General features: G+C 42.8%; 2 protein-coding genes across 2 annotated transcripts; one reads left to right on the top strand and one right to left on the bottom strand.

The window, feature by feature from the left end:
• Positions 1-126: 126 nt before the first annotated feature.
• On the bottom strand, positions 127-10838 carry sass6 (SAS-6 centriolar assembly protein). Its single transcript, XM_066647727.1, has 17 exons — positions 10499-10838; positions 10206-10266; positions 9432-9511; positions 9121-9225; positions 7685-7856; positions 7288-7365; positions 7083-7202; positions 6587-6778; positions 6223-6417; positions 6035-6124; positions 4924-5103; positions 4341-4422; positions 3194-3312; positions 2670-2813; positions 2277-2374; positions 1498-1592; positions 127-1248 (listed from the first exon to the last, which is right to left on the bottom strand). The coding sequence occupies exons 1-17, from the start codon at positions 10561-10563 to the stop codon at positions 1175-1177; spliced, it is 1950 nt and encodes a 649-aa protein (XP_066503824.1). The 5' UTR covers positions 10564-10838; the 3' UTR covers positions 127-1174.
• A 446-nt stretch (positions 10839-11284) lies between these two features.
• lsm7 (LSM7 homolog, U6 small nuclear RNA and mRNA degradation associated) lies at positions 11285-14544 on the top strand. Its single transcript, XM_066647745.1, has 4 exons — positions 11285-11671; positions 12406-12496; positions 13325-13396; positions 14052-14544. The coding sequence occupies exons 1-4, from the start codon at positions 11666-11668 to the stop codon at positions 14192-14194; spliced, it is 312 nt and encodes a 103-aa protein (XP_066503842.1). The 5' UTR covers positions 11285-11665; the 3' UTR covers positions 14195-14544.
• The last annotated feature ends 2179 nt before the right edge of the window (positions 14545-16723 follow it).

Here is a 16723-nt window from a genome sequence, read left to right on the forward strand (position 1 = left end):
GTCTCCCTGATCTCAGATGATTCAGAAGATGGATGAATGAAGGTTAAATGCTGTGTACTCATGAATGGTAACTGAACACTGGACCAGTACAGGATGTGATCTTATGTATTTATTAAATCAATTTCCTAAATGCACAAGTGTATATACACAAACCATCAGAATTATATACAACTTTACACAGCGATAATGTAGTCGTCTTTATCTGCAATAATTCATGATTTTCTGCAGAAAGAAAGTAAAAACCATCGTGAAGAAGTGCATCGAGACGTGCAGACGCCCATTCACCAGACAGAGGAGGAGCTAAAGAACTTGGGTCCCATTTTCAAAAGGAGTTCTGACTTCTCTCTCAACTGAGATTTGAGTATCTATGAATAATGAGCCATTTCCTTTTATTTAATGTCATGGAAAGTAATTATTTCACTTATTTTAAAGCTGCAGAGGAGCTTCACACATCTCAGAGGAACGAGGCTCTCCTCCTCCCCCAGGCCTTGGTGCCATGGTAGGGTCAGTGTGTGGAAGTTTGCGCTGACTGAAGCATGAGAAAAGTGGGATTAAAATGGGTCAAGCTTCCAACACGTCATGTTGAAATTTCATCTTGATTTTGTAATTGTTTTATAAGATCAGGACCTCGTGAACTGTCTTCACAGGAATCAGACCTTATTTTAAAAGATCAAGTTAAGACCGTTGCTGAACAACAAAAGCGGCATCTGTCTTTGTCCTACTTTGAGGGAATGGGTTTTTCATTAAACCATTTATAAAAAATTAAAAGAATGGCTATATCTCACACAGATATGGAGCTGGAAAGTCTTGTGCCACAAACACATTACACAAGGTTCAGTCACTGCTTTGCAACACTTGAAAGACAAGATTTAAATCAGTTTAGCGCCAAAAAAACAGGCGTTTCTCTGTTTCAGAGCGTTTTCAGCGCAATCTATGGGCTCCCACAGCGTCCAGAACAACCGAGCCGCTGTTTCACAAAGGGTTAAAATCACTGTTTTAATAAATAATTTGAAAATGACAGTACTTACACAACACACAGAAGGGTGATACAGGGATGTGAAGGTGTGTTTGAGGCTCATGTTTATGAGCTGGGGTTCAATGAAACAGCTGTAAAAACCCTTACACAAATAAAACTGAATTCAATCAGAGCTCCAGAAGAAAGGTGTTGTGCTGATCATCCGGGGAAATACGCTGAAGGAGCTACTGCTGCGAGACCAGGCTTCACTCCATTCACAGTTTTGGTTACGTCTGAAAAGAGAGAAATAATCGCTGTACAGACTGACAGATGGACACTGATTCATTTTTACACATTTTCTGTAAAAGTACAACTCCCAACATCTTTGTACTGCTTCAATGAACCAGTATATGCTCCACAGGGCGGGTCCTCCCCATGGGGGCAGCCATGTTTCTAATAGTTTATACAGAATCCCTGATGCCGCACTATGCTATGAAAACTAAGCTGGAAATGGTCAAAATGTAGTGTCTCATTTTATTTACCTTTGTTCAGGTGCATGCTGGGTACCAGACCACGTAGGGGGATGTTATCATCTCGCCTCTCAAAATATTTAGAGTCCAACCCGAGAGGCTCCGCACTAGAAAAAAAAATAAGGGTTAAACAGTTAGGAAGAACATCTCTCTCACAGTAAACACCCCCACGTTTCCCCCGACACCTCAGCGCTGTGGAACCTTTTAAAGATTCTCCAAGAGGCTGAGGGAAGTGGATCAGACACAGCAGTGCTGCTGGAGTCTTTAAACCCTGTGTCCACTCTCTGTCCACTCTGTGAGACACTCCTCCCTCGTTGGTCCACCTTGTAGATGTAAAGTCAGAGACAGTAGCTCATCTGTCGCTGCACGGTGTGTGTCGCTCGTCCTCTAGTCCTTCATCAGTGACACAGGACGCTGTCGGCTGGATGTTTTTGGTCGGTGGACTGTTCTCAGTCTAGACACTGAGGGGTTTAAAAACTCCAGCAGCACTGCTGTGTCTGATCCACTCTACACCAGCACAACACACACTAACACACCACCACCACGTCAGTGTCACTGCAGCGCTGAGAATGATCCACCACCACATCACACCTGCTCTGTGGGGGTCCTGAGCGCTGAGGAACGGTGGTAAAAACGGGGCTAACAGTGTGTGATTATAGTGGATTTGAGAGAATGGACATTGAGTGTAGAAACAAGGGGAAGGTCATAAGGTTACTGCTCGTTTATAATCCCTTCAGAGTCCCCATGTCATGTGAGAAACCTCGGGAAATGGCTCTGGAAGCTTTACTCACTTCTCTTTATTGGAGGTTTGTCGCTGAGCTGTGAGGCCTCCACTCCCCACGTCCAGCGGAGACATAGCGGGTTTGGCACTCATCGGGTTAAACTGGACCTGTCCGTCCAAAATCATACAAAAGGACAAAAACAAAACAGAAATGAAGTCATGCATCTGAACACATTCATTCCTCTCCTTTGGATCCTTTCAAATGGATCTTTAATTAAGCTTCTCTCCATCTTTATTTTTCTATAGATTTCAAATCATCTGTGGATCATTCACTAAGACGGTGTCTGGTATTTGTGTAATACCTGTATTTGTCTGAATCAGTAATTGCTGCTAAATACAGGAGAGCTACAAAGCAACTAGAAAATGTTAAGACGAAATAAAAGGACACAGTGTAGAGGCCTGCCTTTGGTGCCGTGTTGTGAGTTTGCAGATTGAGGACGGAGCGAGGTCCTGTGCTCAGCCCCGACAGAGGGAAGCAGTGCTTGGAGTTTAAGGTGGAAGTCACAGGATACGGCTGGCCCACGGAGGGGAAACTTTTACTGTCGAGCTGGAGAAAGAAAATCACATCATAAACACAAGACTACAACCAGGAAACGCACAAAACAAAGGTAGAGCTGAAGATGATGCAGTAAAAGCCACAGTTCAAGGCCCTGACGCACCAGTCAGACGAGGAAGAAGTGCCATCCATTCTTCACCTCACCACAGATACAAGAAACAAACTAAAGGAGAACCCTGAGCTCATTTTCCTTGATGGTGTTATCAGGGAAATTTACAACCTTTAAGTTCATAATTATTAAACATTCTTGCAGGGCATAAGGAAGTATCTGTACACGTCAGCTTTGGCTTTGATTAAAACGAACCCTGGGGCGATTGCTCTCTTTCTGTGGCTCGTCAGACACGGTCTGGTGTACGGAGCTGAATAGTTACCATGTTGTGAGCACCGAGCCTGAGCCCTGCAGCCGCCTGAGGAGTCTCGAACATTCCCACCGCTTCCTGCTTCCGAGACAACTGGTTCTCATTCAGCTGCTTATTCAGCCACGTTATCACTGAGGAAGACAAACCAGAGAGTGGTGCAATGAGATCAGCTGCCCCCTTCAGGAATGCAAGACGTTTACAGCCAAAAAACTGAAGAGCTGCTGCAAACGTCACCTCACAGGCTGTGTTCAGTGTGTTTATTAATAACCAGATGACATCGAACCAATGCTGCATCACTTTAAAGGAATATAAAGATATCTTTAAGGAATTCAATACATATTTTTATAGGTCTTTAATGTAGTGATGCATGTTTATATCCTCTAACAATGTATTTGCCGATGTGGATTTTTTAGTTATTTGTTATCGGTCTGATACTGAACTTTTAGCCAACGTTATAACGATTTTGTGCTTCTGCATACGCACAGATGCCTTTAACTACACAACGATGTCTGCTGTGAGGACATATTTATCAGTTTCTGCAGAGAACAGGCTCTGGGATTAAAGCTATCCTTCGCTACGAAGGATACTGGTTTATTGTCGGCTTGAGGGTAAAAATTAAGTGGAGTATCAACGACTATCAGACAGCGGAGTAAACCAGACAGACAGACAGACAGAACCAGACAGGTGTTACAGACAGACAGAACCAGACAAACAGACAGGTGTTACAGACCCAGACAGAAAGACAGACAGACAGAACCAGACAGGTGTTACAGACAGACAGGCATACAGGTGTGACAGACAGGTGTTACAGACAGACAGAAAGACGTTACAGACAGGTGTGACAGACTCAGACAGAAAGACGGGTGTTACAGACCCAGACAGAAAGACAGACAGGTGTTACAGACATACAAACAGACCAGGTTAAACGACAGAAAAATATTTTCCATGTCCACAGTGCAGAAATTTGAACAACCATTTCACACTTTCACTCAAACACCCAGTCTCTCACCCTCTCTCTTCAAATTCAATATCGGCGCATCCCTAATTTTATGATAACACAAGATCTAAACCACCACTTTCTCGACACCAGGAATCCTTGATCCAGTAGCCTTTCCTCTCCCTGTCAAACACAAACTAACATACACACACAGACACCTACCATTTTCATTTGTTTTCAACACCTCCCTGCTCTCGTCCAATTTCTGCACCGTGGCTTCCAACTGCTCCTTCAATTTTGACACCTGTGAACACAAAGAAATGAGTTTGTTAGGTACCTGGCCCGACTGCGTTTATATATTTCACAACAAAAAAAAGCATCCACAGTGTGAGCAAATGAGTAAAAAAAATAAATACTGCATCAACAAATCGTACAAAAAGTGTCCTGACAGACTCATGTTTCCCACAGCTGCACAATTAAATGGTTCTGTATCTCGACTGGATCTGGACCAGTGGATGTCTTCACGTGTCTCTGAGGAAGCTCACACTAGCCCTTACCCTCCTGAGGCTTGTGACAAATTTATGAGAAAAGCTGAACAAAGGGATAAAATACTATTAAAAAAGCCATTACACTTTTGTTAAAGAACTTTTCCAGTAGCATTCAGAAGTCTTTTTTGACGAGTGTGTGCACAAATATGTAAAAACCACAGATCTTTCATCGTCCGGCCGCAGAAGTGAAATCTGATCATGACCCAGTCACTGATGGGAGATACAGTCAGCCTGTGTGTGTGTCAATGTTTGGTCACCTCCTCCTCTTTGAGCCGAAGTTTCTGCTGAGTGTCCTGCAGCTCTCTCTGTTCTCTCTGAAGCCTCTCGGTCGTCTCCTGAATAACTTTCTCCTGGGAGACCGTTACTGTGTTCTTCACCTTTATCTTCCCCACAAGAGCCTTCAGATCTCCCTGCAGTTTCTTAATGATGCCATTCGCCTGCGAGAGAGGAATTAACACTCAATTTTGTGCGCTGGTTAGCCTCATTTAACTCCACATCGTTTTACAAATAGTACAACAAAAATGTGTTGGCTCGTTGCATACAAGATGGCTCATTGCTTGCGTTTCTCTATGCAGTTTGAGCTAATCTCTCATTAATTGTTAAGCTAATCTCCAACTGTAAACACTGAAAGCGACAGGAAGTCATTTGTTTTCAATCAGAATCAGCGACACTGGGCGGCGCTGGGCGATGCGACTGCAAGCGATGCAGTGTGTAAGTGAATGTGTGAGTGTGTGTCGCCCTGTGAAGGACTGGCGCCCCCTCCAGGGTGTGTTCTTGCCTTGCACCCAGTGATTCCAGGTACACTCCGGACCCACCGCGACCCTGAACTGGATAAAGGTTACAGACAGTGAATGAATGAATGAATGTTTAAGTAGAATTAATTTTATCAATAAATTACATTATTCCTAAATTACAGTGGACCTTTGAATTAGCCAAAAAAAACCTTCAGCTATTGTGACATAAACAATATAAACATAGCTGTAGGTTTGTAATTTCAGCTGTTTTTTTTTTTTATAAAAAATAAAGGTTCTGACAAAAGATATAAACAGTCATGTCAGGGTTTTTCTGTGAATAAATAAAGCCTATGCTCTTACTCTGAGTGTCGTGTGGGGGATGCTGAGGATAGCATTCCCTTACAATACACAGCTTAAAATCATAAATCAACTATTTAAGCTTAACTTTAAGATACTCTTTATATCCAATCCATTGTCTCAAATCTTCCTGTGCCCAAAGAATTTCTAAACGTGCCTCTGAACCTAATACAAGTAATTCGAAAGCAAGTTAAAAGTAAAAGCAAACGGACACAAGACCACTTAGTGTTCCTGCTAAAAATTAAGTAGCAACTACTTTTAAAAAGACCTCACAAACCTTAATTAGCTCCTCAGACAAAGATTTCACAGTGGCCTCCAGCTTTCCTATCTGTAATTGTTTACTTTCAGAGGTTTCTTCAACTGAATTCTGTCCAAGAACCAAAAATAAACAACAACACAATGTTAACACAAAGTTAAATCTAGTGTCATTAATAACATTTTTTCACCAACTCCAGAAGTCTTCACCTTCTGCTGCTGCGTGGCCTCGAGCACCTCCTTGGTGCGGAGAACCAGCTGATCCTTGTCTTTGATTTCCTGCTCCATTACGGCCACGCGAGTCTGCAGCTGGTTTAGGAGTCGCTCTTTATCATGGCACTCCGAGTCGAGCGTGCCGTTTTCTCTCCGCAAAGAAACGACCTGCTGCTTCGCCCTTTGAGACTCCTGCACACAGACACAGCGTCCAAACCGTAGGTTTACCAGACAGGGCTTAAGCTTAGTCTGGGACCAATGGAAAATCTCCCCTCAGAAACCTGTGCACTCCAGGTCTTGGCTTAATCCCTATTTGACTTGTGATAACAGTTTAAACAGCGACACCAGCGGCCTTGCTCACCTCCTCCAGGCCCTGAACTTTGGCCTTCAGGTCTCGTATGATGGAGTCGGTCTTGTATTTCTTCTCTGTGAGCTCTCTATTGGACGTCTCCAGCTCTGAGAGTCTGATCTGAAGCTGCTGTGTGCTTCTCTGGTGAGTCGCCTCCAGCTCTCGCCGCAGTTCGTCGTTCTGCATCTGGAGCCTCGTCTGAATCTATTTACGTTAAACATAAATATGGAGAATTATCAAAAGTAAAAGCAGGAAAACAGGCAACGTGACAACGCGACGAGGAAGAGGGTGACTTCTTTTGCTATGAACTAAAAGAACGCACAAAATATGATACTAATTAAGAATTAAAATTACTGGCGGATTAGTGGAAACATCCCACACTGACTGAGGCTAATGTTTATAATTGAACACACCGTCTTCCCAGATTCTGAAAACGGATATTCAGCAATGACTCCCTCAAGACGAGGTGTAATCCATGTCCGGGAACCAGGTCTACGTTTGCCATTACCTCCAGAGCCTTTTCTCTCTCTGCTGTGAGATCCTGTGTGTGTCTGTCGGAGAGAGACGTCGTCTGTGAGGTCCACTCTGAACGAAGTTTGTCCAGCTCTCTGCTCTTTTCCGACAACGTCTAAAAGAACACATTTGCATATTTGTATATTGTGTGTATTTGACATTCGCCGGCATTTGTGTTGTAACTGTTTAACAGTCTGTACCTGCTGTGCATAGCTGAGCTGCCTCGACAGGTCCTCCTCTGTCTTCCTCAGCCTCTGTTGAAGTTGTTGCTTTTCCTCCTGTAAGAACAAGACCATTTCTTGTTTATTTTACTGGCTTCTTCTCAGTTTATTTGAAGCAGGTTTCCTCAAATCTCAAGACTGTAGAAGGATTTGGTAAAGTCCATCTTCATATGTGATGCATAACTCATTGCATGTTCACATTCTCAGTTATAAGGAGAAACACTAATGAATGGTGTATTGCTTATTAAAAGTGGAGCGTAAGACAGAGGCCTGCATTAACAGCATCCTCTTTCCTGGTAAAGAAACATAAGGCTTTTAATTTTCTTCCAGTAAATTTAAGATGATTCCTCTTATTCTTCAGTTCAATCTACTGTACCTTCACTGTGGCCAAACACGTGGCCAAATATTTCTTTAGTTCCACATCTGAGCCGGGAAGCAGTTTCAGAGACAGATGTGTGAGGTGTTTGAATGCATTGGTCTCTACTATGTTAAGGCTGGCAGGACTGTGGTCTAAGGCGGAGGAGCTTGAGGAAAGCTGCAGCAGAAACCTGAAAACAAGGAAGAAAACACATTCTGAAAACAGTCTTGAAATCTTTCTGCACTTTATTCATTCTTTATCTGTAGCCCTTATCCAGTTCAGGGTCACTGTTGGTCCAGAGCCAACGTGGAATCATTGGGCGCAAGGCGGGAATACACCCTGGAGGGGGCGCCAGTCCTTCACAGGGCAACACAGACACACTCACTCATTCACAGCTACGGACACTTCTGAGTCGCCAATCCACCTACCAACGTGTGTTTTTGGACTGTGGGAGGAAACCGGAGCAACCGGAGGAAACCCACGCAGACACAGGGAGAACACACCACACTCCTCACAGACAGTCACCCGGAGGAAACCCACGCAGACACAGAGAGAACACACCACACTCCTCACAGACAATCACCCGGAGGAAACCCACGCAGACACAGAGAGAACACACCACACTCCTCACAGACAGTCACCCGGAGGAAACCCACGCAGACACAGGGAGAACACACCACACTCCTCACAGACAGTCACGCGGAGCGGGACTAGAACCCACAACCTCCAGGCCCCTGGAGCTGTGTGACTGCGACACTACCTGCTGCGCCACTGTGCCGCCCCCTTTCTGCAGTACAATTGAATTTGAACTCCACATTTATCCCATCTGTGGCAGTGAACACACACACGCACCAGTGCACACACACACTTCGAGCAGCAGACAGCCACCTCTGTGCCTGGAGAGTAGTCTGGTTTATCCGTCTTGTTCAAGAGCATTTCAGACCCTACTCCTCCTGCCTTCCCTGGGCCTCAATCTGGCAACCTTTCAGAACTAAGACTGCTTCCCAAACCTTAAGGCCACAGCTGCTTCTTAACTAAATATGTACAGTTTGATATTGAACACACAGTGAAATCATTACCTTCAACTGCACCACAGCAAGTGACACCAAAACACATCATTTACACCAAGAATAAAATAAGAGAATGAGAGAATGGTTGTGAGATGAGGAAATCTAAAATGTGTCCTAGCAGCTTTCCACATTAAAATTACATTTAGGCAAAATGGAAAACATAACAGTTGTAACGTCATACTCTCAGGCTACAGTAGTGCCACGGAAGCTTCTAGAGAAACTTGTGGCTTAAAGCGTAGGACATCTATGTTGAGACAATTTATCTTGACAGTGGAATGAACTTGTATAAAACTGCAAGGTCTCTGGTGTGGGGGAGTGAAGGTGGAGCTGCAAACTTTAGTCTTGTAAGGTTTTACTTTGGAAAAACTCCGAATGTCCTCTTACCTTGGATTGTCTTTGTCCTGCTCAGAATTACATTGGTCCAACAGGTCTATGAACTTCTGAGGGAAAGAGGAGAAGTCTATAAGCAGACCCTGCTGGACTTTTAAACTGTTGGGGTAGAAAAAAAGGTGTTATTGTGATGGTATATGATTCTCTTCCTACATCACCCTGTGTGGTAATCAGTGAACGACCATTTCTTACAGCGTGCACATGAATAAACACAAATAAGATTCTTCATTCAGGGAAAGTTTAAGGAATAATGAGGAGATAAAGGAATATCTGAGCACACTGTATTAAACTGACTGTTCCCTTACCTCTGAAAATCCTCCTCTGATATGACAAGGTTGTACAAAAAATAAAGGTCAGCATCATCTGTCAACCGCACCACCAAATCCTATAAAACAACAGTTTAAAGGCATGAATTATTTGATTAATATCAGCGATAAGGGGTCTGGTCCATTTTCTTCATGATGCTGCTGAGATTTGACCCCCACAGAGCAGGTGTGATGTGGTGGTGGATCATTCTCAGCGCTGCAGTGACACTGACGTGGTGGTGGTGTGTTAGTGTGTGTTGTGCTGGTGTAGAGTGGATCAGACACAGCAGTGCTGCTGGAGTTTTTAAACCCCTCAGTGTCTGGATTGAGAACAGTCCACCGACCAAAAACATCCAGCCGACAGCGTCCTGTGTCACTGATGAAGGACTAGAGGACGAGCGACACACACTGTGCAGCGACAGATGAGCTACTGTCTCTGACTCTACATCTACAAGGTGGACCAACGAGGGAGGAGTGTCTCACAGAGTGGACAGAGAGTGGACACAGGGTTTAAAAACTCCAGCAGCACTGCTGTGTCTGATCCACTCTACACCAGCACAACACACACTAACACACCACCACCACGTCAGTGTCACTGCAGCGCTGAGAATGATCCACCACCACATCACACCTGCTCTGTGGGGGTCCTGAGCGCTGAGGAACAGGGGGGAAGGTGGGTAATAAAGTATGCAGAGCAACAAATGAACTACAGTCTGTGATTGGTCAGTAGACCTTTAATGTTATGGCTAATCACAATTAAACATTGAGGTTTACCTTCTTATGGATGGGGTTTGAAGTTGGGTGCAGTTCGATACTGACTCGAATGAAGGTTTTCCTAAAAACATAAATATTCAACAATAAATGTCTGTTCCCTTTAAAACAAGTCGGCAATTACAAGAACAGCAACTTGTAAATAAAAGCTTCTTATGACATAACCATACTTTTATTTAATGTTTTATTGCCTTTAATTTAAACAGTGTTCTACTGTAAGGACAGTGTTTGACCAAACATTGTTAGCTTAGCTTCACTAGCTTCAGTATTTTAGCGACAAAAATAAACATTTTTACCTGTCGTCACAGTCTCTACACTTCACCTGCACCTGTAAGGTCTTATTAAAGAGTAACTCCGTCATGTCTAGTTCATATTAAAGCTCAAAACCCCTTAGAAATACGTATTTTTACACTTGTTTGAGGGCTCGTTTCTGAAGACAAGCGTTGAATTTCGAGTTTGGCGCTTCGCCTCCCGCTGTAGTCAGAAATAATGAAAACGGGCGTGTCCCAATAGTACAACGCGTGACCTAATTAGGGAGCCTAGGTAGTGCGATATGCGTACTGAATTTACATTTCGATTTGACAACTTATATATAATTTGTAAGCTTATTCAACAATTACAATTTACATGTATCGTTTATACACTTTGCCAAGCAGTGTACAAGAAGTTGTGGCCACGATTTAACAATGACAAATCATTTATCTCATTCCCACTTATTACCAAACTGTACCAATCCTATTTTATCCTGATTATTTGCTAAAGCTTGGCCTCTGACTATCATTAGTAATTTAGTTATTTGCTCCTACTTCTCATTAAGCCATAGTCAAGATCTGACTATCTTGTTTCACTATCACAAATTTATGATCTTGTTCCCACTCATTGCCAAACGGTGGCCACCATTTGACAATCACAAGTTAACTATTAACTTAGTTAACTTGACATAGACATAGAATCTGGGGGTATTTGGGATGTAGGTGTCTTGCATAAGGGCAGTTCAGCCATGGATATTGAGGGAGGAGAAATCACTCACTTCCCTCCCATTCTTCCTTGTCTTTGGGTAATGAACCAACAACCTTCTGGTTAAAGCATGCGCTCTTCCCACACATTATTGAATAATTCAACCCCTTAATATTATTATGAAGAGATGTCACAAGCGAAGTTGCGCCGCCATTTTGATATTACCTTCAGTTTATATGGACTAGGCAGTGCAGTAGTGTGCAGGAGTCAAGAGCGACAATTGGAACACACCCAGAGATTTAGCATTGTCTTCTAGGAGCTCGAAATACGCCTTAAGTTGGTATCTGTCGCCACGGTGCCATCGTACTATACATTTATTGATTACAATTCATCTAAAAGTTAAAGATTTAACGTTAAAAGCTGTAGTTTGGTCTAAAATCCGGTGATTGGTGGAGGAGCAGCGGTCAAAGGGGAGGAACAGCGAGAAAGCGCCGAAGAGGTTGAACATGGCGGTGAGTATGAACAGGTTTCTGAGCCTCTCTGTTCATAAATGTTCATTCTTTTGGCTCTTTGCGGCTTGATTGAGATAAACGAACACATTACCTACTAAACAATAAAACAAGAGGGTTTTAATCCGGTAATGTACCTGAAACAGACAGTTATTTCATATCAGAAGGCGTATTTGGCTTCTAATTTTCCATTCCACCTTAAATAGTGCAGCAGTTAACGTTAGAATCCAGCAGTCTGAAAACAGGCTCGTTATTATAATTTTTTTGTTGTTAATGTGTTACGCCAATTTGAATGTGTGGTTCTTATTTAACCCTTTCATTCCAACTTAAATGAAACCGGAGTTCTATACGTTAGCTTCCATTCCACCTTAAAAAATTCTGCGGCTACATTCACGTTTCTGAACCACAGATTCTTTTTTACCTCGTCTACCTTAAATAAGAACAGTAGTTAACATGTATTTAAGGTGGAACGGAAACAAGATGTGAATCAGAAGAATTTTTCAAGACATTTTATCAACTTTATCAGAGTTTTCTGTGGTAATTAGTATTTTATTTGTCTATAACAGGAGAAATATGTTGACACGCACACGTTTTCCTAACGTTTTAAGGTGTCTGTAGTTATATACTGTGGTTAAAGGACACGTATATTAATGGTTGCCTGGTTGGAAGAATGTTCTTTAACCCGTATAAATGAATCTCCATAGAAGTCTAACCTGCGGTCTGTCTTTTGTTTCCAGGATAAAGAGAAGAAGAAGAAGGAGAGCATATTTGATCTGTCAAAGTACATTGACAAACAGATCAGAGTCAAATTCCAAGGTGGACGTGAGGGTCAGTAACTTTTAACTTTTTTTTTTTAGTTGTGGATCTCTGAGCACGGGGGTGTGGTGCCACTGTTTTAGATACAAAACACCTCATGAAACCATGTAACTCACTCACTCACTCACTCACTCACTCACTCACTCATAGTTAGACTAAAATGATCCTCAAGGGGGCCCCAGTCACTCAGGTTTAGGAACTCCTTCACAAGGCAATGATATAAAGTGCTTCGCATCGAATGCCACTTTTCCACCGCATGGGTCTGGCTCAAATCGGCTTGACTCAGCACGGCTCGGCTCGCTTAAAGCTTGTCGCTTTTCCCGTGGCAGGGCTCCCCCCGCTAAATGGACCCGGTGACGTTGCAAAACCGTCTCTAACAGGAAACGCTGGCTTTTCAAAAACCACAACAACGGCAGTGGAAAAGTTGTACGCTCTTTACTCATCATTTATTCGTGTTCAGGGAAAGTGATGGGATAAAGTCTGAGGTTGAACCAGAGTGGTGTTTTCTTACATGGGAATAAGACCATCCATGATGTAGGTGGATGGTGTTTGAAGTTGAGGCATTTGATCCTCTCTCTGTGTGTGATTTAACAAGCTGGTGTGTGTTCGTGTTTGAGTGGTGGCTTTGGAACAAGGGCTGAATGCAGTAGGGGGACGGGGGTGGTTCCGTCGGATTGTATTTATTTATTTAGAAAAACTGGCGCTCACACTGTTTTCTACAAAATCACAGACTCTAGCTTTAACTGATTAAGTAAACTCTGAATTACTCGTAGTTACATAAACATGCCCCACTGTGGGTGTTTTATTAATATGTATTAATAGAAATGGTCTTTTCCACAGCGAGTGGTGTCCTGAAGGGTTTCGATCCTCTACTGAACCTGGTGTTGGACGGCACAATTGAGTACATGCGTGGTAAGTACCAAAAGTACATCCTGAGGTAAGTCCTCAACCTCAGTACTTGTGTTTTTGGAGTAATGGCTTACACAGAGAGTTACTCCATTTCAGTTTTATTGGTCTAAACCAGTTTCTGATCACTAGCTGAAAATGTCTCCAACCTCAGATAACTCCATTACTGAAAGTGCTACAAAACAACTCCTAACAGCCACATATAAACTGATGTGTTTTCTTCCCCTTCAAACACACCGTTCCACCTTAAAAGACTCCTTAAAAAGAGCTTCTGAATGAAGACAACCAGAGATAACTGTGTTTCCCCACAATGGTAGACATTCCCTTTCAGATGCACACATTTCTAGTGCTGGTTTTTGGAGCAGCTGTCCCCCAAGCTCAATGCTAGTGTAGAGTAGAGAGAAATGTATAAGATTCCCAGCTTTGGGTTGAGGAGCTGTGGATCTGTGTTTTCTGGAGCGACGGCGCTCCGTCTGCTAGCTCTGGGATAATTCGCGATCCAGAACTAATCACCCAGCATCAGTACCTGACTTCACTAATACCATCTGATCCTCACATCAGTGATCCAGCGTCCAACAGAAGTCTTCCCAGAAGAATCAAGGCATTTTTCTTGTTTATTTCTGTTATAACCACTCTTCAATGTTTTTATAACACCTTCCAGACCCTGACGACCAGTACAAACTGACAGAGGACACCAGGCAGCTCGGGCTGGTGGTGTGCCGGGGGACAGCGGTGGTGTTGATCTGCCCTCAGGACGGCATGGAGGCCATTCCCAACCCCTTCATACAGCAACAGGACGGATAACAAACAACACTCGCAGGGATTAAGTAACTGTTTTTGAAAGAAGAGTCTGTTAAAGGAAGGTTTTTTTTGAGTTTCAGGTTTCAGTTACGCCCTAAATCATGGAAACGGATCTCATCCAGAAGTGTAACATACTGTGTTTGTGACGTTGGTTTTGTTTCACGGCTTTTGGTTTTGTTAAGTTTCTGAAACGTGGATCTGGATGATTGACAGATTAAATTCTGCTGAGTCATGTGTTTCTCTTTGTGTCTAAAGCCACATTGTGCTGACGTTTATATTTTTAGTAAATTGTTTTAATATTAAAAAAAAGTCATAAAAATGTTTGAAGAAGTCATTTGAATTATTCAGAACGTGTGTGTGTGTGTGTGTGTGAACTCATTTTGGTAAATGTACAGTGACAGTAAAAGCACATTTATCACTTTTTGAAGTCCACAGGTGTTTCACGAGTGTGAAGTGTTCTCATTTACTTTGAGAATTACTTCTGGGAATTGATGAGTTATTTAAATTATTTAGAAATAAACCCTGAGTTTAAGGAAATAAATAACGACATATTTTACAAGTGTGGACTTTGTGCCATTAATGGGTTAATAATATTTAAAGGCTCCACAATTGCTTTCCCATATTTTCTATTATGATTAATATTTCAGGAGTTCCTCTTTGCTCTCTGTGTGTCCTCTGATGATGGAAAGCTGTATCACACATGAATTATGACTGTTATTTATTTTATTTATGTCCAAAAGCACATTGTGCCAGCTTCATTTATTTAGTGACTCTATTAATAATGTGTTTCTCATGGGATCAATGTTCTTCAGACACTTTGAGCATTAAAAACCTCTTGATGTTTCAGGACATTTAGCTTTACTTTTTTTTTTTACCACTGGCCTCTACTTGACCCTGACCATGATTATGATTCACAGTGGGGCTCCAGTTAGTGTCATGGCCTCGCAGTTACAGGGGCTCAGGAACTCATGAGGAGTGTGGGGTGTTCTCCCTGTGTCTGTGCGGGTTTCCTGCAGGTGCTACGTTTCCTTCCACAGTCCAGACACACTTTGGTAGAGAGAGTGTCTGTGTGGCAGCTGTGAGTTTGTGAGTGTGGAAATGTCCACAGCTGTGAGTGACAGAGTGAGTGTGTGGAAATATCCACAGCTGTGAGTTTGTGAGTGACAAGGTGAGTGTGTGAGTGACAGGGTGAGTGTGTGATGCCCTGATCCAATGACTCCAGACAGAAATCCTGATGAGAATGAAGCACTTGCGGGAACTGAATGAATGAATAGTTGTAATATATAATGTGTTTTTAATCATTTCTAATATTGTATTTATATCAAAATTCAGATATTCGTGGATTTCTTGACCTCAGCTGCTCCTCGTGTAAAACTCCTAATGTCTTTAAAAGGCAGAAAAAACCCACAAAGCCTCAGTTAAACTTCTCAATGACTGTAGTATTATCTCTGCAGTGGGAGTGGCTGATCTCCTCCTATAACACACACACACACACACACACACGCACTCAGCCTCCGACCTGCTGCAGTGGGCTTTACTGATCAGTTTGGTGAGTTAATCTGTGGGGAATTTCCAGTTTGTAAAAGGGAGATTAACTTGGATCTTTATATTGTTTCTGTAGACCACCTCCACCCACGGGGGCAGAACTAGTTTTTTTTAAGTCGTATATGAATGTGAACTGGGAGCACTAGCCGCCTCAGAGAACTGATGCTGAGCAGAAGGTGAGTGGACTTTCTTATAAAAATGACCTCCTTGTTTCTGCACCCTGGGGGAAGGGGGGTCCTAACCATTGCAAAACAGGGTGAAAGAGGGCTTATAAAGTATGCAGAGCAACATGTGGTGTAGAGTGTGTAATTGTAGAAAAACAAAGTGCACTTAAATGGTCAGAGGAGCTGATAGAATGATGGAACAGTGAGGTGAACTACAGACTAAATGTGTACCATGTATTTTGAGTTCTGATGCTGTATATTTCCCTGTGTGTGGTCAGATCTTTCTACTGAACTCCCTTTTTTAACCCTGAGTACTGACTGATGTACCTGGAGGAGTAGCTTAACCTCAGTGTTTAAGAAATACACGGACACGTTTTCAGCAGCACTGTCTCAGTCATCGGTTTAGACTTTTCCAGAAGCTTCCAAACTTAAGGAACACCTGCTGAAAGTCCTGCTGTGGGAATAAAGCCAAGGGCCCTCCATAGCATCGCCTTGTGACGTCAGCGCTCCTCGGGTTTAAAGGGAACTTCCACTGATCCCCCTCTCAGTTTCTGCTTAAACACAGTGATGGAGAGCGTTTAAATGTGAAGTGGACGATGGAAGAGAAACTTAGAGGCTCTGATTTCTTTACAGTGCGTGTGATAGGAAGCAGGGGTCGTGATATTCCGGTGTTAGTTTCCCATTTGGAGGCAGACGTCTGGTTCCATTCACCAGCCCTGTGAACATGTCTATAACTTTTATAATTAAAAGCCCACACTCTCACTTTGTTAATGTCTTATGATTAAATTATATATGCAATGATTTTGAAGAGAGAGAGAGAGAC

The sequence above is a fragment of the Hoplias malabaricus genome, chromosome 16 (assembly GCF_029633855.1).
Source record: "Hoplias malabaricus isolate fHopMal1 chromosome 16, fHopMal1.hap1, whole genome shotgun sequence".
NCBI lineage: Eukaryota > Metazoa > Chordata > Actinopteri > Characiformes > Erythrinidae > Hoplias > Hoplias malabaricus.